Source organism: Ailuropoda melanoleuca, chromosome 9 (genome assembly GCF_002007445.2).
Source record: "Ailuropoda melanoleuca isolate Jingjing chromosome 9, ASM200744v2, whole genome shotgun sequence".
In the NCBI taxonomy this organism is placed as follows: Eukaryota; Metazoa; Chordata; class Mammalia; order Carnivora; family Ursidae; genus Ailuropoda; species Ailuropoda melanoleuca.
Genome location: NC_048226.1, coordinates 71,455,434 through 71,478,928, shown reverse-complemented (window position 1 = coordinate 71,478,928; position 23,495 = coordinate 71,455,434). Strand labels below are relative to the sequence as shown.

The window sequence follows — 23,495 nt, the reverse complement described above, 5'->3', positions numbered from 1 at the left end:
AAAGATAACTGCCTTTCCCTTCTCTCTCTACTTCAGTTCCATCAACTTAAAAATAAGAGTTGACATCAGAGGTTTCCAGCATGTTTATCTCCTAGTGTTCCTTTGCAGCCCCAGTCATAGGCTCCCACTTTGCAGATTTTGCCTATTGAGAAACAAGAAAGAACGAACTACCTTTATTTGTCTGTTTCACTTTTTTGTTGTGCTAAGCTTACCATGTACTTACTGGATTTATCTATTTGGGTACCGTGCCTGGTACATTGAGTAAAGCAGGCCACTAGTCACTTTTCAGAATTGCTATAATGTAATCAACAAGCTAATCACCTACCTTTGAGTAATAAGCTATGAAATTTAATAAACCAAGGAAAAAATTAGAAGTAAAAACAATATATTGGTGTTTCCTTAAATGAGAGTAAAATACATAGTAGCACCCAGTGTGTGTGCATGTGTGTATACACACTCTTCCCAGCTCATTCTATGAGGCCAGTATTACCCTAATACCAGAGAAAGAAAACTACTAATTTCCCTTATTTATATAGATGCAAAAGTCCTCTACCAAATACTAGCAAACCAAATCCAGCAATATGTAAATAGGATTATAAACTATGACCAGATAGAATCCTTCCCAGGAATGTGAGGTTCAACACAGAAAAATCAAGCAGTGTAATACACCGTATTGATAGACTAAGGGACAGAAACCACAGGGAAATCTCAGTAGACACAAGGAAGGCATTTGACAATAGCCAATACCATTTCATAATAGAAACACTCAATAAACTAGAAATAGAAGGGAACTTCCTCAGCCTAATAAATGATATCTATGAAAAATATGTAGCTAACATCATACTTAATGGTGAAAGACTAAAAGCTTTCTCTCTATGATCAAGAGCAAGACAAGGATGGATGTCCACTCTCACTTCTTTAATCAGCATTGTATTAGAGGTTCTAGGCAGGGCAGTTAGGCAAGGAAAAAAGGTATCTTAATTGGAAGAGGAGAATTAAAACTATCTTAGTTTATAGATTTGACATACTTGTACATAAAAAAGTTCCAAGGAATTTACAGAAAGCCTATTAGAGCTAATAAGTTCAGCAAGGTTGCAGGATACAAGAAAAAAAAATGTATTACTATATACTAACAGTGAACAACTGAAAATCAAGTTAAGAAAATAATTCCATTAACAATAGAATGAGAGGTGCCTGGCTGGCTCAGTTGGTAGAGCATGTAACTCAGGATTTGTGTTCGAGCCCCACGTTAGGTGTAGAGATTACTTAAAAATATAATCTTAAAAAAAAAGCATGAAAAATAATAAAATATTTAATAAATTTAATAATGCAACTCTGAAACTACAGAATGTCGTGGCTAGGAATTAAAAATGTACTAAAAATGGAAACACATCCCATATTTATGTATTTGATGTAATATTTGTTAAGAATTAATGTTAACACTCCCCAAGTTAAACTGTAGATTTAACACAATCCTTATCAAAATCTCAGTTCTCTTTGAAAGAATTGACAAGCTGATCCTAAAATTCATGTAGAAATTCAAGGAATCCAGAATAACAAAAACAATCTTAAGAACAAATTTGGAGGAATCATCTTTCCTGATTTCAAAACTTACTGCAAAGTTTCCAGATGAAGACAGTATGATACTGATATAGGAATAGACAGATCCGTGAAACAGAATTAAGAGTCCAGATATAAAAGCTTACATTGATAGTCAGTTGATTTTCAGCAAGAGTGCCAGGTTAATTCAGTAGAGTAAGAGTAGTCTTTTCATCAAATTGCGATGAGACAACTGGTTAACCATATGCAAAAGAGTGAAATTTGACCCCTTCCTCAACTGCATACAACACTTAACTCCAAATGGACCAACGACCGAATATAGGTGCTAAAACTATAAAACTCTTAGAAGAAAACATAGGAGTACATTTTTGTGACCTTGGGTTAGGAAATGGATGCTTAGTTGTGACAGCAAAGCACAAGCAACAAAATTAGAAATAGGTGAATTGGACTGGTTCAAATAAAAAACAACACTGTGCTTCAAAGGACACTATCAAGAAAGGGAAAAGTCAAACTACAGAATGGGAGAAAATATTTGCAAATTATATATCTGATAAGAAGTTAATATCCACAACATATAAAGAATTCTTACAACTCAACAAAAACAAAAGACAAATCCAGTCAATTATGAAGTAGACATTTCTCCAAAGAATGTACAAAAACTGTAAACACACAAAAAGAGCCTCAACATCATTACTCTAAATTAAGGAAATGCACATCAAAACCACAGTGATACCATGTCATGCCCATAAGGATACCTAAGATAGAAAGATAGGCTATAACAAGTATTGGTGAAGGTGTAGAGAAATTGGAACTCTTACACATTGCTGGTAGGAGTGTACAGCCATTTGGAAAACAATTTGGCATTTCCTCATAGGGTAAATGTAGAGTTACCAGAAGACCAAGCAATTCCATTCTGTGTATACTCAAGAACTAAAACTGTATGTCCACACAAAAACTTGTACACAGATATTTTTAGCTTCATTATTCACAAAAAAAATGGAAACAACCCAGATGTTTGTCAGCTGATGAGTGGATAAGCAAATGTGGTTTATCCCTACAATAGAATAGTACTTGACCATAAAATGGAGTGCTATATTGATTCATGGTACAATATGGATGAACCATGAAAACATTAAACTAAGTGAAAAAAGCCAGACACATAAGATCACATATTGTATGATCCCATTTTTATTAAATGTCCAGAGTAAGCAAACCCATAGAGATAGAGCCAGAAACTAGTTGTTGTTAGGGGCTAGAGGAGGACAGAAAAGAGGAATAACTGCTAATAGGTATAAGCTTATTTTTTGGGGTAAGGAAAACAGTCAGGCATGTGATAATGGTAATGGTTGCACAACTTTTGAACATACTAAAAACCACTTTAAAAAGGTGAATTTTATGTTATATGGATATCTCAATCTCTTATAAGAAGTATAGGCCTATAATTTCTTCTGTTTTTTTTTTCCTGGAGTTCTGAATCCCTTCAAATTTTTATATTGATTCTTGTGAACCACAGGAGTCACAGGTAGGAACCTTTGAACTCAATATAGTCTTTAGGGTTCCTTTCTGGTGTATTTTGTGAGTTGCTACAAGCGTGGTTCAAGCTGTTTTAGAATAAAGAAAATTATTTCCATTTGTATGAACAGTGTCACTGAGATTCTCAACAGTAGGATTCATAACCATATTGCATGTTCTTGAAGGGATTGATTCATTCTATTAATACTGAGAACTTTGGTATTTGTACTTTGACTAATAGTTCATTGTTGTTATACCCTTATTTGAAGATATTTCAAACATAAAACCTTACTAACATAATACTACAGATGTCTAAACATATAGAAACGTCAGACTCCCAAATGTCTATTAAGAATGTGGTTTGAAAATTAGAAAGTATATTCTTCTAAAAAGTAATGCTATAAATGATTGTTACTCTTATTTTGAGGGGCAGGTAGGTTCAGGCCAGTTCATAAAAGACTATTAAATCTATAAAGAATGGCTGCAATTAAAAAGATTGATGTAATACTTTCAAAATACAAGTAATTAAAGAAAGCAGAAAAATACCTCAATCTCCCAGGAGTTTCTTAACCTTTTTTTCCATGAAATATCTCATTATAGGTATTTGTTAGACACTACAGAGCCTCTCTTAAGAAGAATATACTGAATTTTTCATACACTTTGAAGAAATTCACAAACATCTTGGTCTAGCAAATATTTGGGAAAAGTGTGTATATTAGTCTGGTTGGGCTGACAAAACACAACAGACTGGGGGGCTTAACACAAATTTATTTTCTCACAGCTCTGGAAGGTTAGAAGTCTAAGATCAAGGTGCCATTAGTGTTGGTTTCTGATGAGGTTTCTCTTCCTGGCTTTCAGTTTCTTTTTCATTGTGTCCTCACATGACCTCTTATATTATGCACAGATGGAGAGAGAGATTCCTTATATCTCTTTAGGAAATCAGTCTTATTAGATTAGGTCCCCACTTTATGACTTCTTTTAACCATAGTTATCTCCCTTGTCACATTGGGGTTGGGGCTTTAACATACAAATTTTGGGTGACACAGTTCAGTTTTAAAACAGCGTGCTAGTCTATACCTTACTTTGACCAGACCAAAAGGAGTAACTATGTTGTAATGGCTTTTTTTTTAAATTTAAATAAAGGAGGGGGGACGGTGGCGCACCTGTCTGGCTCAGTCAGTAGAACATGCGACTCTTGATCTTGGGTCATGAATTTGAGTCCCATGTTAGCAGTGAAGTTTACTTAAAAAGAAAAAAAAAGATAAGATTGGGCACAATCAGATCTTGACACCTAAAGATTCTAATTTAGAAAAATATTAATATGACTTCACAACATGAAAATCTGGGAAGATAGATAGTCCAGGGAGGTTATTAAGATCTCAGAAATAATTTGGTTATTAAAATTCCAAACAATCCCAAAAGGAATGGTGAAGAAATCTAAAGAAATTAAGTGGTTGCTCAATGACTTCAGACTAATGAAGAACATATTCCCAAGATAGAAAGTATATTTAACCAAGAATAGATTGTAAATATTACTAATGTAGAGAAAATTCAGGATTGAGTTGAGCAAAAATACCAAGAAAAATAAAGTCGTCTTTGAAACATTTATTTGTAGGATATAGAATTAACAGAAAGGTATGGAGAGCTATTGCTTGGGCAGATAGTTACTACTGGTAATGTTTATGTCTCTGCTGTCAACATAAGAAGCTCTTCAAACCAAAAGGTTAAGAGTAGCCATTTTTGAAAATCTTCTTGAAGGCCACAGGTGCAAAGATTGTAGGAGTCCATTCAGGCATTCTAAACAACTTTAAGAGTTCTGATGATGGGTAGTAAGGAGGGCACGTATTGCACGGTGCACTGGGTGTTAATACGCAACTAATGAATCATGGAACTTAACATCACAAACCAGGGATGTACTGTATGGTGACTAACATAATATAATAAAAAATATTATTATAAAAAAAGAGTTCTGATTTAGATATTAAAATACTTCCAAGGAATGAGAGAAGGAAAGAAAGGTCAGAAGACTGGAAACAGGAAATGCAATTTTGATTTTCCAAACCAGGGAGTGAGAAGGATGAAAATTCCATAAACCAGCAACTACTGATAGTGCTGTAGGGAAGATTATAAATAGACAGTAGCATATAGGAGGATATAGAAGAACATATAGGAGAGGAAATAAATCTGTAAGTTATATGGATTTGGTAAGAACAAGGTTAGAGAAATTATTTCCTTTTCTGGTTGATAAACTAGTAGAAATGTTGGAGACAAATGCTTATTAACTTCCACAAGGGTCCAACAAGTTGTCTTACACCCTTTGCACAATTTAGAAAAATTGGTCTGGACACTATAACAATGAACTTAGGTTCTCCTGAAATGTACCAGTGTTCAGAAAATCTCCAGGAGAAAGCTAGTGCAATAATAGGGCTCATCTTAATCTCCTTCCCTTTTCTCAGAAATCGTAGTCTTATACTGCCTGTTGTCCAGGGTCTGAATTTTTTTCACATGTTTTTTCCAACTTTTTAAGTTCATAGCAGAATTACTGATCCATTACCAATCATTCTGTCATGAACAACAGTAGGAGTTCTGTGTCAGAGTTCTTAAATATCATTTTTTGTGCTACTAAAATGGGTCTCTATCTTTTAATTGATTTTTGTTTGTAATCACAAAGGTTTTTGACTTCTGTATACTATATTTTATATCTTGCTACATTACTAATTTTTCATATTGCTTAAATTATTTTTCTGTTGACTGTTTTCAGTTTTCCAAATAGATAAACAATTATATTATCTACAGATAGATGCAGTTTTACCTCCTTTTTTCCAATTTTTATGTTTATAATTGATCTAATTGCATTAGCTAATAGTAGTAACTATAGTGGGTACCCCTGTCTTCCGTTCCTATTTTTAGTAGAAAAGTCTAGGGCTTCCCACCTGAATAAGAAGCTTGCTAATTTTACTTTGATTTTTTAATGCTTGCTTCTGTTTCATGTATTTTTCATTATTTTCTCAATAGATTGTCAACTCTTTGGGACAAGGACTATGCCTCTTACTTATTTACTGACCTCCCATTCATTTATTTGAGCAGATATGGACTAAGTATTTCCCGTTATGTGTTATGTTCTGTGGTAGTAACTCAGCAAAACAAACCCAGGCTATGTCCCATCACGCCATCACACCACCCCCAAGCCCTGCTGCTAAGATTAAGATCTGGTGGGAAATACATTACACAGATAACACAAGTGTGGTAAATTTTCAAAAAGTGACAGTACTGGATACTATAAGAGCCTATAACAGAATGATCTAACCTAGTACGGGGAAATCGGGAGATACCTCTCTAAGAAATAATATTGTAGGAAAGTCTAAAGACAAGAGAGACAGCTGACACTGTTCTAAGAAATCCAGTGTATCTGGAAAGAAGAAATAGAGTAGAAAAGTGGGTCACAAGAGATGAAGCTTTTGAAGTAGTTAGGAAGAACTAGAGTGTGGAGAGTCTGGTAAGCCCTATTAGGATTTTGGACTTTTCCCTTTAGTGTAGTAGCAAAACAGGAATGACATTTGCTTTTGTGTGTGTATATGTATTGATGTGTGATAACTGTTCTCATGGCACATAGAAAATGAGATTGTAGGATGCTGAGTACATAAGTTACTTGTAAATGCTGCTCATTAACTTTTAAACCAATGACTTTCCCACTTACAAACTGTAATCGCTGTGGCAGGTGGCCTTGAACTCTGAAAACTATTAATAGCTTTTGTAAACAAGAAATATATTCAGTCTGAATTCTTTTGAAAAAGTAAGGAACACAAACTTCTTAGTGTCTGTGGGTTTGAATTTTCAATTCATCCAATTACTAGCATTTTGAAAGAATAACTAAATTGCTAGAAGTTTTTGGTTTTCTTGTTTCTAAAATGAACTGTTCTTATAAGGGTAAGCTGAGGGAAGGCTTGTAAAGCACTTTGGATTTGGCTGGCATGTATTTATCGAATCTTCGCTGTATTTATTAGCTATTCTTTAAGAACTTCAGTTCTCAAATAAAAAGAACAAATAAACAGAATGTTACAAGTAATAGGGATGCAGACCATAAATTAGGCATTCTCTTAATGATGACGTCTTGATTATTCAGGTGAGTAAACCATATCTTAGGAGAAGTAGTTTAATTAAGGTTCATGACTAAATAAGTAGTAGAGCTGGAGATGATTCCAGGGAGTGTGGTGCCAGAGTCTGATCACCATTCTGTGTGACCTCTTTTCTAAAATAGTATCTCTTTTGGAAGATTCTTTCTCTCTCATTTGATTGCAGTCAAAAACTGAAAACCATCTTGCGTTTTGGAAAGAAAAATAATAAAATAAATGGGGGAGATTGACCACCTTTGGTATTTGGTTAATGGGACTAAAAAAATTTTAAGTTTAATGCATTTTTCCTGATTTAGGTGATAATTAAAACTTTTTCTTACTTGAAAACTGTTTTTTTAGGAGTTCTACTTAATTTGCTGATCCATTAACTCATCAGCTACTAATATATAGTCATAGAAGTAATGTTTTACCAGCTATATGTTTTCCCAATACATGTTACTCTAAAGGGGACTCCTGCGAGACTATCTAGCATGGCTGAATTTGAATGCTGTACTTACAGTAAGGACATGATATGTGTACATTCTCATATGTGTGGGATTTTCTTCTCTTGGGGGCTGGATGAGGGGCATTAGGGGGAATGTAATTTGATTTAGGGGAACAGTCTGCTTACAATATTGAAATAATTTTGCTATATAACTGTCATCTTTGTAAAAATACTTTTTGGAATGGCAGTATACATAAAGTAACTCACTTAACTTCATCTGATACTTACTATTAGAAAGGGGATTGTTGGGGCGCCTGGGTGGCTCAGTCATTAAGCATCTGCCTTCAGCTCAGGGCTTGATCCCAGGGTCCTGGGATCGAGCCCCACATCGGGCTCCCTGCTCCGCTGGGAGCCTGCTTCTTCCTCTCCCACTCCCCCTGTTTTTGTTCCCTCTCTCGCTGGCTGGCTCTCTCTGTCAAATAAATAAAATCTTTAAAAAGAAAAAAAAGAAAGGAAGGAAGGGGATAGTTGTTTGATGTTAACAGAAATTATCACTGATTTTTTAACTTCTAAATAGGATCTTTTTTAAGGTAGAGTAAATATATGGGAAACAAGCAATATCATGTTTTATGTTTTCAGATATTGTTTATAAAGTTTTTAAAATCATTAATATTACATTTATGAAATTATGGTTTATACTGTTTCACACTATATCAGACTTCTGTTTATTTAGAATGGTGAGGGGGAAAAAGAATAGTGGGAAATGAACTATATTCTCTTCAGCTATTTTTTTTTAGTAATATTAATAAAATTTTTGAAGAAATCCACACCTGTTGTAAAAAATTCAGTCAGTGCTGAAGTGTAGAAACCAGGTGTTCCTCTCTAATTCCAGTTCCGGAGGTTTTCTTCTACAATATGTATATACCCTTAGACTCTTCTCTCTCTCTATATATAATATATATATAAGTTATATATATGTACATCATGTGCTTATATAAATATATGCATTTAACTATGTATACATCATTTTAAAGTTAAAATTAGATCATATTTCTAATCAGATCATATTTTAATATTACTCTGAAACATGTAACTCAAAGTGCATGTCTTTCCAAGTTAGTACATATAGAATTCAGTGTATTGAATATTTTACTATAAGACTATATTAGTTTATTTGTTTGCATGCTGACAGAGATTTAGATTAAATTCTATTTTTTTTTCTATCTTAGAGAATTTTACTAAGCACTATAAGGTAGATAGTCTCCTTTCATCTTAGAGATGAAATTAAGACACAAAGAGATTAGGAAACTTGACCTAAATTGTATAGCAAGTAAGTAGTGGAGCTGGTATTAGAATCCTGGCAATCCAGTCCAGAGTTCAGTCTTAAATACTACATTATGTTATCTTTTTCCTTCTGGCTATTCTTAATCTATCTACTGAATTTAAAAAGAAAAAAGTCAGGGGCGCCTGGGTGGCACAGCGGTTAAGCGTCTGCCTTCGGCTCAGGGCGTGATCCCGGCGTTACAGGATCGAGCCCCACGTCAGGCTCCTCTGCTATGAGCCTGCTTCTTCCTCTCCCACTCCCCCTGCTTGTGTTCCCTCTCTCACTGGCTGTCTCTATCCCTGTCGAATAAATAAATAAAATCTTTAAGGAAAAAGAAGTCAATGGATGAAATGTGTTTAATATTAAAACTTTCCTGAGGATAATTTAATATGCTACTTGAAGAACATTATAAACCTTAGAGTCACAGATTACACAACTGTAATTTGTGGTTGTATCTAATATACAAGTAAAAGGTTTAAGCCAATGCTACTCAAATGTTAATGTGCGTACAAATCTCTGGGAGTAGGGGAAGCATCTTGTTAAAATGTACATTCTGACTCACTAATCTGGGGTGGGGCCTGAGACTGCATTTCTGATAAGTTCCTGATGACTCCGGTACTGTTGGTCTGCTTGTTGAGGAGAAAAACTTTTGGCAGTTTATACCGCCTTTTGGCAAATCTTGTCAGTTGTTTTATTGAATCCGTTTTTACATCATTTTATTTATGCTACCAATTTTTGTAAGTTCTATGTGTTACAGAAATAGGTGGGGGTTTCTAGTTTCAATTCTATGTCTATAGCATTTAACATTGCTGGGAAAAATAAATTGTGGCTTCTGTAGTATTAATGCACAATACTTAAATAACAATAATCGACTTATTATGTACGAAATACAGCTTACACACCTGTGTCACCATTTCCACTGTATCATTTTTAATGGAGAGAAACATTTGTTTTCATTTTGACGGCTATGGCTGTGGTTGAAGTAAAAGGTTGTTTTATGACTATTATTTTTTTCTTTGGTAATAACATATTTTACCCAGTTAGAAAAGTTAATAACTGTCCAGTGCTATGTGCCACGCACTGTATCAAGTGCTTAATTGGCATGATTTGACATCATCATCATGACCTCCCTCATTTATTCATTCATCAGCTCTTCCGAGCACCTGCTCTGCTCTAGGAACTGTGCATGCAAGGGTGAGCCAAGTAAACACAGATTCTGCCTTCCGAGAGCCTAGTGCTTTGGGGAGGGGTGTGCTGTACAGTAATCAAGCAGTCATGGAAGTGTGATGGTTGTAAGAGACAAGTTGTTCCTTAACTTTGCTTGCTATTGTCTCTGCTCTTGCAGCCGTCAAAGACAAGCCTGCTATAGCACTCTAAGCTTCTCCAGACCTAGCTTCCTCCCCTGCCCCACTGCAAGAATTCTTTCTCTGCCAGCTGGATTCCTGAGCTGTTTAATGCCAAACCCACCCAGTGATTAGAGGGAGACAGTTTACAAGTAAAGATGAGCAGTTTGTACAAGAAAAGAAAGAATACCTGAAGGGACACTGTTCACATTAATTGAAGGAGTAAATATCCTCGGCACTTTAAAATGGGAGTTTGAGGTGACCCTTGGTAACTTAAATTTCCGTTATTTTCATGTTTCCATGTGCCCAACTTTGTGGTAAGAGGTATAGGAAATTGGCAGATACCAAAATAGAATATAATTCTGTCCCTACTCTTGAGACTATTAGAGTTGTTGATGAGAAGATGTTGAAAGACTTAGAAGACAATGCAAGACATTATTTGTTTTAAGTACAAACATTTATAACCCTTAAGCAATAACCACACTGTGGACTGATTGAGCAAGTACCAACATGTGCAACCCTTAAGCAGTAACCACATTGTGGACTGATTGAGCATGCTCTTAGTGGTATGCTGTTTTTAAGAAGTATGTGATTCTCTAGGCCCCTGAGTGGCTCAGTTGATTAAGCACCTGACTCTCAGTTTCGGCTCAGGTCATGATCTCAGGGTTGTGAGATCAAGCCCCACCCCAGGCTCTGTGCTAGATGAGGAGCCTGCTTGAAATTCTGGTCCCTCTCCCTCTGCCCCACCCCCTGCTCCCACACACACTCTCTGTTCCTCTTTAAAAAAAAAAAAAAAAAGTATGAGATTCTCTCTTTTCTAATAATAGTTCGGAGTTCTTTTTTGAAACAAATTTTTTTCTGATATTAATCAGATCTATATATTTGATCTTCATATATATTACACTGCATTGTTGTGATTTCCAAAATGTTTTGTTATTTCTGCTACTACTATAATTTGGGGCTTTATTGTATTGTTTTGAAGGTTGTCATAAGAGACTTTAGTTTCTGAATATTATGAAGTAGCTGTATGTAGTTGTTTTTCTTTTAAAGGTAGAATCTGAAAAACTTTTATAAATTTTATCTTGGAAATTAGTTTATTATTATGTTTAATTTTAGGAAATGGTGCTCTTGCAGAACGTTCTGAAAATGTGCATATTTCAGGAGTGTCAACTGGTAAGTCATTTTTTTGTAATGTTTAAATTTCATGCATGACTTATATGGTAAATATTGAAAGCCACCTGGTATCTTACAAAGTGATATTTGGCTATAAAAATTATTACTGCTTTTTGCAGCATGTAATAAGGAATGAAGTAACTGGAACATGGAGAAATTCTCATAAGATAAAATTGATACTTGCATGCCCGAGGATTGATTATACTCTTCCAAACAGACGGCATAATTATTTTTTCATACAAACATTGAACCAAAAAAAAAAAGTTAACTCAAGTACTTTCTCTTCTCACAAAGTTCTATGAAGTGAAATTTATTAAAATGTAATTTTGAATGCTGTTTCTAGTATTAGAGCCTTAGAAATTAAGCATTTTGCTTGATTTTTTTGAGTACTACTGTATATAAAATTGTTCTTGAGTGCACAATTTGTTATTAAAAAAATACATATTTGTATCCATGAAATTCAGAAACTTGTTGAAGTAAATGCATTTTTTCCACTCATCTAAGCCTTTATAACCTAATAATTATGTAAACGCCTGTAACTATTATAATTTTCATTCTTAAAATGCCTTCCACAGCTTTGTTTCCATTTTTGCTGTATCAACTATAACTACTTAGGGGAGCAAAATCTCTTATTTTTGCATATACTGAAATAGAGTTTCTTACCATTATGTTATTATTTCCCTTTAGTCTTGATAAGTTTTATGTGGTTAAAAAAATTACACTTTGTGCATTTATCAGTCTACTGATTGACTCATTTCTTCATGTCATTTTGTACTTTGCTTATTTTTCCCTCATGTGAAGCAAAACTGAGTTTCCTCTTGTTTTATGCCTGACTTTATATTCAGAAAGTTAATAGACTTAACAAAACTTCTAAGAGTTAATTTGCACAGCCAAACACATTGACATGTGGTTTTCTGAAAATGGAAGTAAGTACCTTCATAGCCCACCTGGACCCTTTCACAGTTTGTCTCACTGTTCTCTTGTGTTCTAGTTGTGTGATTCTACACATCAAGCAAAAATAAGCTTATTTGAAAGATAACCTTAATTTTCTCCCTTTTTCTATCTTGAATAACTAATGAGAATTACGATTATTTTTCCAGGTTGTCACTATGATGTAAGAAGATTGTGTACAAACATTTTAACTTACATAATAAAATGATATTGTCTAATTCAGTGATTTTCAAAAATTTTAGTCTAAGGACCCCTTTTAAGCTTTTAAAATATTGAGGACCGTGTTAATCTACTTGGGCTTCCATAACAAAATACCATAGGCTGAGTGGCATACATAACAGTTATATTTATTTTCTCATAGTTCAGGAGGCCAGAAGTTCAAGACCAAGGTGCCAGCAGGGCTGGTTTCTAGTGAGATCTCTCTTCCTGGGTTGCAAAGGGCCACCTTCTTGCTGTGTCCTTTCATGGCCTTTCATCTGTGTGCAGAGGTTCCTGCTGTCTCCTACCCTTCTTGTAAGGACACTAAGTCCTATAGGATTCGATCCTACCCTTATGACTTCACTTAACTTCACTTACCTCCTTAAAGGCCCTATTTCCAAATACAATAACATTGGGCTTCAACAAATGAGTTTGAATGAGGACCCAATTCAGTTCATAAGAAGGACTTCAAAGAATTTTTTTTATGCAGGTTATAGCTTCTGATACTTACTATATTTGAAATTAAAACTGAGAAATTGTTCTAAAATGTATTATTTGCAAATAACAGTAATGAATCTATTGCATGTTTACATCAATAAAATAATTTTTAAAAAATGAATTTTCCAGGGGCGCCTGGGTGGCACAGCGGTTAAGCGTCTGCCTTCGGCTTAGGGCGTGATCCTGGTGTTATGGGATCAAGCCCCACATCAGGCTCTTCCGCTATGAGCCTTCTTCTTCCTCTCCCACTCCCCCTGCTTGTGTTCCCTCTCTCGCAGGCTGTCTCTATCTCTGTCGAATAAATAAATAAATAAAATCTTAAAAAAAATGAATTTTCCAAAATAAAAACATCAGTAAGAAGAATGGCATTGTTTTATAATTTTGCAGTCTTTAAAGAGTGGCTTAAAAGAACATGGCTGGATTCTCACATCTGTTTCTGCATTCAGTCTTTTGTAACATGTTATTTTGTTTGACATATATGAAGACAATTTAGTCCCACACTAATGTGTAATTGAAAAAAGGAGGAGTATTTTAGTAGCCTTTTCAGATGATTGTGAGTATTCTTCTTTGCTACTATACCAAAATTCAATAATTTGTAGTTCAAAGTTAGTTTTGAGTAGAATCTGAAACCGTTTTAGTGAGCGTTTTGTTCTCTGTTACATAAAAACCCAGTTGGCCTTTCTTGCCCTTGGGATGGATTTTTTTAACCATGCATCATTTTTTATTTATGCCTTAATTTACAAAATAAGGGTGTTCTGAGTTATGCAGGTTTATATGGAGTATGAGAGCTATGACAATTTGGACAGATTTAGTATTAAATTTGGAATTTTGCTTCAACTCATCAAGATTAGATTCTTCTTAATTTTTATGTTTGCTTGAAATTAGACTACAAAACTACTAAGTTTTGGTGTTTGTTAAATGTCAAAATTACCGTTAAATAGATTCCTATTTAAAAAAAATTCAGTTTAAAAATTTAGCAGAATATGTATAATATATTAATATATATTAATCCTGTTTATTTAATCTTGATTTTCTACTTCTGCATTTCAGACATATGTTTAGAAATGTGCATTCTTTGCTAGAGTTGCCATAACAAAGCACCATAAACCAGGTGACTTAACAGAGGTTTATTTTCTCACAGGTCTGGAGGCTAAAATCTGAGATCAGTGTGTTGATAGAGCTGGTTTCTTCTGAGGTATCTCTTTGACTTGCAGGTGGCAGTCTTCTCCCTGTATCTTCACAGGTCTTCCTTGTGTGTCTCTGTGTGCCAGTCTCTTCTTATAAGGACACCAGTCATACTGGACCAGTCAGTACGTCCCACCCATATGACCTCATTTTAATTTAATTACCTTTTTCAAGACTCTGACCCCAAATCCAGTCACATCCTGAGAGGTTAGGGCTTTAACATAGGAGTTTTGGGAATGACACAGTTCAGCCCGTAACAAAACGTATATTTTAATTAAATGTTTATTCATCACTAAAATGCTTAATTTCAGAGGTCAGTGAAACTTTAATTATGGCTTCTTGTTTTTTCCTGAAGGTTATTCTTATAAAATCTTTCTTCTGTGGAGGGAGAAGAATAATAAGAAATCTATTCCAATTATACCATTAAAAAAATAAATAGATACAGTCTCAAAAGGTGTTTTCAGATATACAGATTCATTGTGGTGTTGTTACAGTGTGCAGCTATAGAACATGTAATGCTGGATACAATATGAGCCCTCTGAATTCTGTGCATCCCCAGTTGAAATGGGAGCCCCTTGGGGGCTGATCTAAATGGAGAACTAGCCTTCGGAAGAATCTCTAAATGTAGCACTTGCTTTCTCTTGAGACCAGCAAGCAGCAGAAGTGGCTCCTGCTCCTCACCTGCTCTCTTTTTACCTCTGCGACTCTCTCTGACGGTCTTCAGTGCTCTTGTCTAGTCATTTGGTGCATTTTGGAAATTGTACCGACAATTTTAGAAATAATCCTAACTTGTCTACAGTTAGTGTTTCCAGGTAGATTATTGTCCGATCAGGGACACTTTCAGAGTGAAAGGGTACACTATTTGTAATTGTTCTGGCACTACGACAAAACCAGGACTGTCCTGGACAGTGCAGAATATATAGTCCCCATATCTGTAATGAAGTAAATTCACTTAGCACGCATTAACACCTGATGTGGACCTTATGCCAAGAAGGGTGGGAATAAGCAATGAGTAAAATATTCTTGTCTCGAGGAACTTATTTAATGGAGAAAATAGACATGTACAACTTGTACCTCTAATGTTGTCTTAATGTGGTAAATCCTATGATGAGTAATAAGCATATTAAGTAAGATGATGAATTTTTAAAAGGCCTATTTACAGTATTTAGTGAGTAGTAAATGACAGTATTAATTTTTCTTATTTTATTATGAATAGCACCAAGTACTTAGTTTTACTTATTCATATGAATTCTGAGAATTCATGTGAATTATGGGAATTATTTCTGATTGATAATATATTTTTGACTTTTATGCTTGGGATAATTTATTTCTATTTCTAATCTATTCATTTTTGTCCTCCTCCTCCTCCAATCTTTACCAAAAGAGTTAAGTTTTAATTCTTTCACTGGTTCTTATGCTACAGGTTTTGGCATAAGAAAACGTAACTTATTGGGGCGCCTGGGTGGCACAGCGGTTGAGCGTCTGCCTTCGGCTCAGGGCGTGATCCCGACATTATGGGATCGAGCCCCACATCAGGCTTCTCCGCTAGGAGTCTGCTTCTTCCTCTCGCACTCCCCCTGCTTGTGTTCCCTCTCTCGCTGGCTGTCTCTGTCAAATAAATAAATAAATAAAATCTTTAAAAAAAAAAAGAAAACAACTTATCAAAAAGTATATATTGGATGATTTTAAAACAGGGAAAATTATTGGATAAAATTTTACTTTCTATATGTTTTTTATGTAGAACTTTCCATTGTTTTGAATTTTAAATCTGCTTTCATATATACAATAAAGGAGAAAAGACAAATGGTATTTTTGTAAAACTAATAATATTTTAAAATCATGAAATTATATCCTAGAAACTGCCAAGTAATTTAATTGTACATGTTGAGAGAGTAGGAAGGCTATTTTAACATTCTTTATAAAAAGTGTCTAAATCAAATGTCTCATGTTTTTTAAATGTCTAAACTTTTAAAACACCGAAGTTACTGCTCATCTGCTGCATAGAATGAGACGTTTTTTAGGTTAGATTGATTTATAACAAGACCTTTGCATAAATTAAACAAACCTATTTGACTTTTTAAATTTATCTACTTTAAACTGAATTTACTGTATGATCTATGATACTTACTTGAATCTATAATTCTAGAAATAATTTGATTATGCACTCCCTATTAATTACTTCCAAATCAAGGTTTTCATTTGTTTCACAGATTTTATTTATTTATTATACAGGGTTCACTAAACATTTAGAAAACATGGAAAAAGAGCAAAAAGATTAGGAAAGTTACCCATTAACCCTCCATTATTAATATCATTCATAATAATAATATATTTGTCCTTTTTCTCTGCATACCTTAAAAATAATTGTATAAGCATTTAAATTATAACTAATTTGTCTTCTGCGCTCTCTATTTAACATTTTATAGACTACATTTTTTTCATAACCGGTATTTTAATGCCTGTATAAAGTTTCCATTCAGTGGCTATGTTGTAGTGCTCTTAAACATATCAATGGGTTGTTTCCAATGGGTTCTCCCTAGTCTCGGTCATGTTACAAGGGACATATTAATATGTATCTAGCCTTTTTTTATTTCTAAGATTTTTTTTTTTGCATAGATTTCTAGAAGTGGAAATTACTCTATCAAAGGTCATAAATAATTTAATTTAGGAACCTTTTGACAGATAGCTTTCAAAAGGATTGTACCAGTGTACACAGCTATCTGCAATGAGTGAGAACACTTTCCTTGGGTATGATCATGTTTTTCTCATTTAACTTTTCTCTTACTATGTTTCTATTAAAGTCCCAACCTTTTATTTTCCCCAGACTGTTCAGAAATGTAATTGTTTACTTCTCTTTTTGATTCATGGCCTAGAGTTGTGACATTGCAAAGAATAAGAGAACGAGATTGGCTTTCTTTTATAGTTAGGCAAAACTACCCTGAAATTTAAAGATTTTCTGCTTGCTAATAGGAACAGATGTTGGAGCTTGCTGCTTTCTCAAATAGAAAGCTTTTACATATGAGAATTAAAATGTTTTTCCCAATTCATCAGTGATGTAGCTTCTAAATGTTCCTACCTTATAACACCTATACGAGGTTAGCTTGATCTGAGTCTACTTTATAGTTAATGTGGAATTTTTGTCAGGCAAAGCCACATTTCTGGGAGCTAAGAAAGAGAATATCAAGTTAGGAAGTTTCTTTCTTTCTTTCTTTTTTTTTTTTTTAAAGATTTTATTTATTTATTTGACAGAAAGAGAGACAGAGAGAGAGGGAACACAAGCAGGGGGAGTGGGAGAGGAAGAAGCAGGCTCGCAGTGGAGGAGCCTGATGTGGGGCTCGATCCCATAACGCTGGGATCACGCCCTGAGCCGAAGGCAGACGCTTAACGCTTAACGACTGAGCCACCCAGGTGCCCCAGGAAGTTTCTTTCTTAATCCTTGTTTATATTAACTGAATTAGCAGAGTATATAAAATGTACTTCAAGTAGTTTCTAAGTACTGTTCTCCCTTTGTCTTGTCAGAATTTTTATTCTATTAAAGTCGTCATCAGGGCGCCTGGTGGCTCAGTCAGTTAAGCTTCTGACTCTTGGTTTCAGCTCAGGTTGTGATCTCAGGGTCATGGTCTCATGGGTCCTGGGATCATGCCCCAGGTTGGGCTTCCTGCTCAGCTGGGAGTCTGCTTGAGATTCTCTCCCTCTGTCCCTCTCTCCACTTGCCCATGCACGCGCTCTCTCTCTAAAATAAATAATCTTCAAAAAAAAAAAAAAGTCATCAGAGCGCCTGGATGGCTCAGTCGGTTAAGCATCTGCCTTCAGCTCAGACCATAATCCCAGGGTCTTGGGATCGAGCCCCAAATCGGGCTCCCTGCTCAGTGGGAAACCTGCTTCTCCCTCTCCTCTGCTGCTCCCCCAGTTGTGCATGTGCCCCCCGTTAAATAAATAAATAAATAAATAAATCTTAAAAAAAAAAGTCATCACCTTTGTGTTTGTGTATTTGCATTTTACAGTTTGTATTTTAGTACTCAAAGGCCTAGCACACTGCTGATCCTATAAAGTTTTAAAACAAATAATTATTAGTTGTGGCCTTTTTAGTTAGGATGTATTATTTTCTAAGTTGCAATTATTTTGCTTACAAATTAATTAGTAATATTTTGCATTAGTGTAGAGCACTATAGTAAAGTGGCTTTTGTTTTAAGCCACTGTTTTAGGTCTAAATACTATAATGTGGCATTTTGAAGTTTCCCTGGAAGATCATCCAGTCTGATAACACTTTTATTATCCTAGAATTTTCAGATCTTCTGAAAGGAAATAAAGCCTAAACTATAATTATTTTATAGCAGTTTACAATTATTTTTTAAATATAGAGAATTTGCATGAATAAAGCAGCAGGTATAAGTGGTCCTTTGTACCTTTCCCATGTGATTTTAATATTATTTTCAATTATTCAGTCAAATACTGGACCTCCTACTAAACTTACTAAAGAGAATTTCACTAGTTCTTTTGACCAGTATTATATGGTGTGTCTTTTACCCGTGTTCTAAATGAAGAAAGGGAACACAGTTTATTATATTTTAGGTAATACTAAACCCATTAAGGTTTTTAGGATTTCAAAATATAAAAAAGTAGAACTTAATGTGAAGCCAAGAAACCGCCTTTCAAATGAATAGAGTAGAGAATACAAGACAGAGTAAGTTTTTTAAAAAATAATACACATAGTTTAAGATGCTATGAATTTTTAAAGGCATTGCCTGTGTTCAGAGAGTTTATTTATGAGACACTTAAGCTTCTGGAGTAGAGCATTCCCTGAAACTTTTAGAAAAGAAAGTAATGGTAGTGTTATAATTTTATGTATTGTACTTTTATATGTAGCATTACATAGTATATAATTAAATATTACTTACAGTGTTTTATTATACAATAATATATTTTATGTGAAGCATAGTTCTGTGTTATATAATCATAATATTTTGTGTATTATCAAGTCTTTATTGAACAATTGCATATTTATAGCAAGATTATTATATAGTATAATCTTATATTACATTATTATAAGAAGCAGTAAATAAATTCAGCATCAGAACAGTAAGTGTGAACACCAGGACCATCGACAGACCAGGTTGTAACATGACAGCAGTGTGTGATGCTTAGATGGTGGAAGTGAAACTCACCCACTCGAGTGAGTGGGCCAGATCCAGTGAAGGTATAACACATTGCATTCAAACATTTGACATTTTCTTTTCTACGCTGTAACTTTGAGAATAATTCTTTCTACTTTGAGAACAATTCTTTAAAGTGTGATAGCATGTTAGCTGTGATTTTGCTAAGGCCTGAATTTGAATTGGATGTACTATGCAGCTGTTGTGCAAAAGCCAGTCACTTGGATGAGCAGAGTAGACTTTGGATTTCACTTGACTGATAGCTCCGTGTCAGTTAGAGCTGATTTGATCTTAAACTGCAGTGCTGGAAATACAATATCCAGAACAAAGTAGATGTTCTTTTTTTTTTTTTTTTTTTTAAGGTTTTACTTACTTGGGAGAGAGAGAAAGAGCACAAGTGGGGAGAGGTGCAGAGGAAGAGGGAGAAGCAGACTCCCTGCTGAGCAGAGAGCCTGATGCGGGGCTCAGTCCCAGGACCCTGGGATCATGACCTGAGCCGAAGGCAGACACTTAACTGACCTAGCCACCCAGGCATCCCCAAAGCTCTTCTTTACTCCTCTTTTAAACACAGTCTGGATAGTATGTTTATTCCTGGGTATCACTCTTGACAAGACACTAAGATGAGAACACTCCTGGAAAAAGATGTGTGTATGCTAAAAAAAAAAACTATGTCAAAGCTGATAAAAATGGCTTAGAAAATCATGAGCATCGAGGCCAATTTATGTTTGCTCAGGTGCTGATTTCTGCTTTGCCTTTTCTATTTTTCTAGCAAGAATCACAGTAAACTTCAAAATTAATATTTTTTCCCTTCAGGAAATAGAAATAGTAGCTTGCTTAGCATTTTAGTCTTCTATAGTACTTAAAATTGGGAAATATATGTACCATATCAATAGTTTTTATGCCCTTACAGGAAAAAATTGCCCTGTTATGCCCTTAAAAAAAGGTATAAAAGGTTGAATCTTCCACCATTTACCTTATCTTAGGCTTTGCTGGCAAAATTCAGAATTACTCTTAGAAATTTTAGGATAAAGCTGCTTGGATAGTTCTATTAAGGGTACTCTTATCTTATTCATATTGTGCTATGACCCTATTGGAACTGGAAAAACTGCATGGGTTTTTTTTCTGTTTTTTCTCCTTTTTCTATACTTTATGCCTCTTTTGACTTTTTAAAAAATATATTTTATTTTACTGCCATGTAGCCCTTGATCATTATTTGTTTGTTTGTTCTGGACTTTAGTGACCCTCAAGAAACTAAGGAGTTACCTGCCTTGATTAGAGCTAAAGACCACATGAAATATGTTGGTCCTCAAAAAACATTTAAAATAATAGGAATAAATACATTGCTGCAGTCATTCTTAAGTATCTGTGCTAATGCAAAGGAATATTCATTTAATTATAAGCAGCTAGATGTAGGATTTCCTGCTCAAAGTAGAGATGTGTGATTTCTAGTAATAGGTTTGAAAATAATGAGAGTCCTGAATGTGAGTGATGGATTTAATATAAATTTTTTGGCTTATACTGATCTTACCTTTTAAATAACAATTAAAAACCTTCCCATCTTAAACTAGTAAATATTGCTGTTAGAGTGTCAGTAATTGTTTCCGTAAAAGGGGAAGTTCAGTTTTCTGACTTTCTGAAAAAAATTAGAATGAAATGTGGAGTAAATCTGAGGGAATACTACCCATGTCCAATCTCTGTCTCCTTCCAGCACCCTCAGTATGCTGGCTGTTATGACATTTATACTGTGGGAGAGCTCAGCTCAGATACCAGGTATTCAGGGAGTCTGGGCAATGATAGGTCAAAGAAGTCAAGACAGTGGGATGGGCAACAAACCCAGTCAAGTTGCAAGAAGATAACTTTCAAACTAAAGTTGTTTCTTCCTAACGACGGGCTAACAATGGGCTTCTTTTGTTTCCTATGGAGGTTGCCAGGGCTTAGCTGTGTCATAGAGGACAGTCTGACAGAGGGCTACTCTTGACTTTATAATCTTTGGATTCTGATGCTCACTTGAGACTTGCCCGGTGTTCTCAGTGGCCCATAGACTTCGTACACAACATGCTTGCTTTCTAAACTCTGGCCGTCTAACATTAAGAATATTATCATGTTCTATTAATCCTCTGGCCTTCCCTGCTTCTCCCCTTCTCTGTTCCTCTCTCCTTTGAAATACCTCCTCAGCCTTCACTACATCCCCTTATTGCTGCTATTCTGCCCCATGCCCTAAACATCTTACCTATAATTAACTCCTGTATGTACATTTATCTTATTAAAGGTAGGTCCTAAAATACTGTTCCAAAAAAACTAAGAAGATTAGTCCTGCCTCAGTCACTACCTGGATTTGTAGCAAATAGGAATCAGTCTTTAGAAGTTTTAAAACCTTTTCTCTCTGTGTTAATACAGGACCAAGAGAAATTTTTCCAAAATAAACTACTTTTATCTTTACTGAAATTCTGTTGCGGCAACTCCGTCTTCTTGATAATTATTCCAAGTGTCATAGGGAGTTCTCTTGGGCAGTAGTGTGTCTTAGTGGCTAGGGCTGCAGCCTGGGAAGTCTTTTGCCTGGGTTCAAATCCCAGTTGTGACACTTACTAGCTTTTTTGTGATCTTAAGAAAATTGATTTCTCTGTGCCTCCATTTTTTTTCTTATCTATTAAATAGGAATAAGAAAAAGAGAATTAAATAGTACTAAGGATTAAATAATACTATGAATTTAAAGGAAATGCCTGAGAGGTGCCGGGGTGGCTCAATCGGGTGGGCATCCAGCTCTTGATTTCAGCTCAGGTCATGACCTCAGGATCATGAGATCGAGCCCCACATCGGGCTCTGTGCTCAATGCAGAGTCTGCTTGAGAGTCTCTCTCTCTCCCTCTCTCTAAAATAAATAAATCTTTAAAAAAAAAAAAAAGAAAAGAAAGAAAGAAAGAAAGGAACTACCTGACAGGCAGCAACATTATCATGAGTCATGGAATCCACAGGCCTGACCACACACTCCATACTTTGATTGTATGCATGGTCCTTCAACTCACGAGCCATAAACCTGTGACTTGCAGCAAGAATCTCATCTTCAGCCTTGTGCACCACACTTAACCTTTAAGTTTCAAACTGCTGCCCTTCTCCTAAATTAACTGGACAGGTAGGTGTCTGGTTTTCATGCTAATCATCTGTCTGCATATCCTAATTTTCCACGTCTCAATGCCTGGTATTGCTCGTGCAGGCACAGTCTTTTCCATATATCGTATGATTTCCTCATCAGCCTTTAGAATCTTCTTTCTTGCCTCCTATGTGGCCATTCAGTAGTCACCCTTTGCTACTGCTTATCTAGGAAATGGCATTTTTTTTAAGTACATCTATTTCCATTAGAATTAATTTCTTCTTGCTAGTGTTTTCAACATTTGGAATTGCTTTTGTAGCCATAATGGAGTTAATTTTGTAAACACCATACTCTGAAAAATGAGAAAGCCAAATGAAAATGACCACCACTGACTATAAATGCCGTCCTTTGCTTATAAACGGACTGAACGAGCTCTTGCTCTTGTTAGATAGTAAGATTTCCATGAAGTAAAATTTTACAGGCTAGACGGGCTTCTTAGCTGACCTCTGTGCCTCACCAGTTGCTTTCTTTGCATCACATCATTTTTTTCACAGTAGCCTATGTTGGCTTGACTGCTGTCTACGGAATTAGGTCATTAAATTTTTCTGATTTGGAACGTGCTCTTTCTTTACTCTGGCTCTACCTACTTCTGTTTTGTGAAAGAAATGCTGTGTTAATAGTCAGGTAAGCCCTTCCTGTTCTATACTTATATAATGCAGGCTTTTTGTATGTGTGGGTCTTTGTGTCTGTTTAATAATACCATATGCCCATATGATGCATTGTTTATAATTACTTTAAAGGGTATTATGTTGTTCAGGACTATATTGTCTTGTATGTTCTTGTAACTGTTTATATATTTCTTGGATTAAGTGAATAAGCATATCATTATTACAAAACTGTGATTTCCATGAGAGCATGAATTCTCTACATGCTCTTTTCGGGTGCCTTTCATAT

At 35.1% G+C, this 23,495-nt stretch overlaps 1 protein-coding gene across 2 annotated transcripts in view; it reads left to right on the top strand.

Annotated features, from left to right (window-relative positions):
- Positions 1–23,495, top strand: part of LRP12 (LDL receptor related protein 12) — a 71,238-nt gene that overhangs the window by 21,761 nt on the left and 25,982 nt on the right. Inside the window, exon 2 of one of the 2 annotated variants that reach the window (XM_002917475.4) lies at positions 11,413–11,469. The exons of the other annotated variant lie outside the window; for it this stretch is intronic. Coding sequence (XP_002917521.1) covers positions 11,413–11,469 — 57 coding nt within the window. The remainder of the gene's footprint in view (positions 1–11,412; positions 11,470–23,495) is intronic. 2 annotated transcript variants of the gene reach the window in all.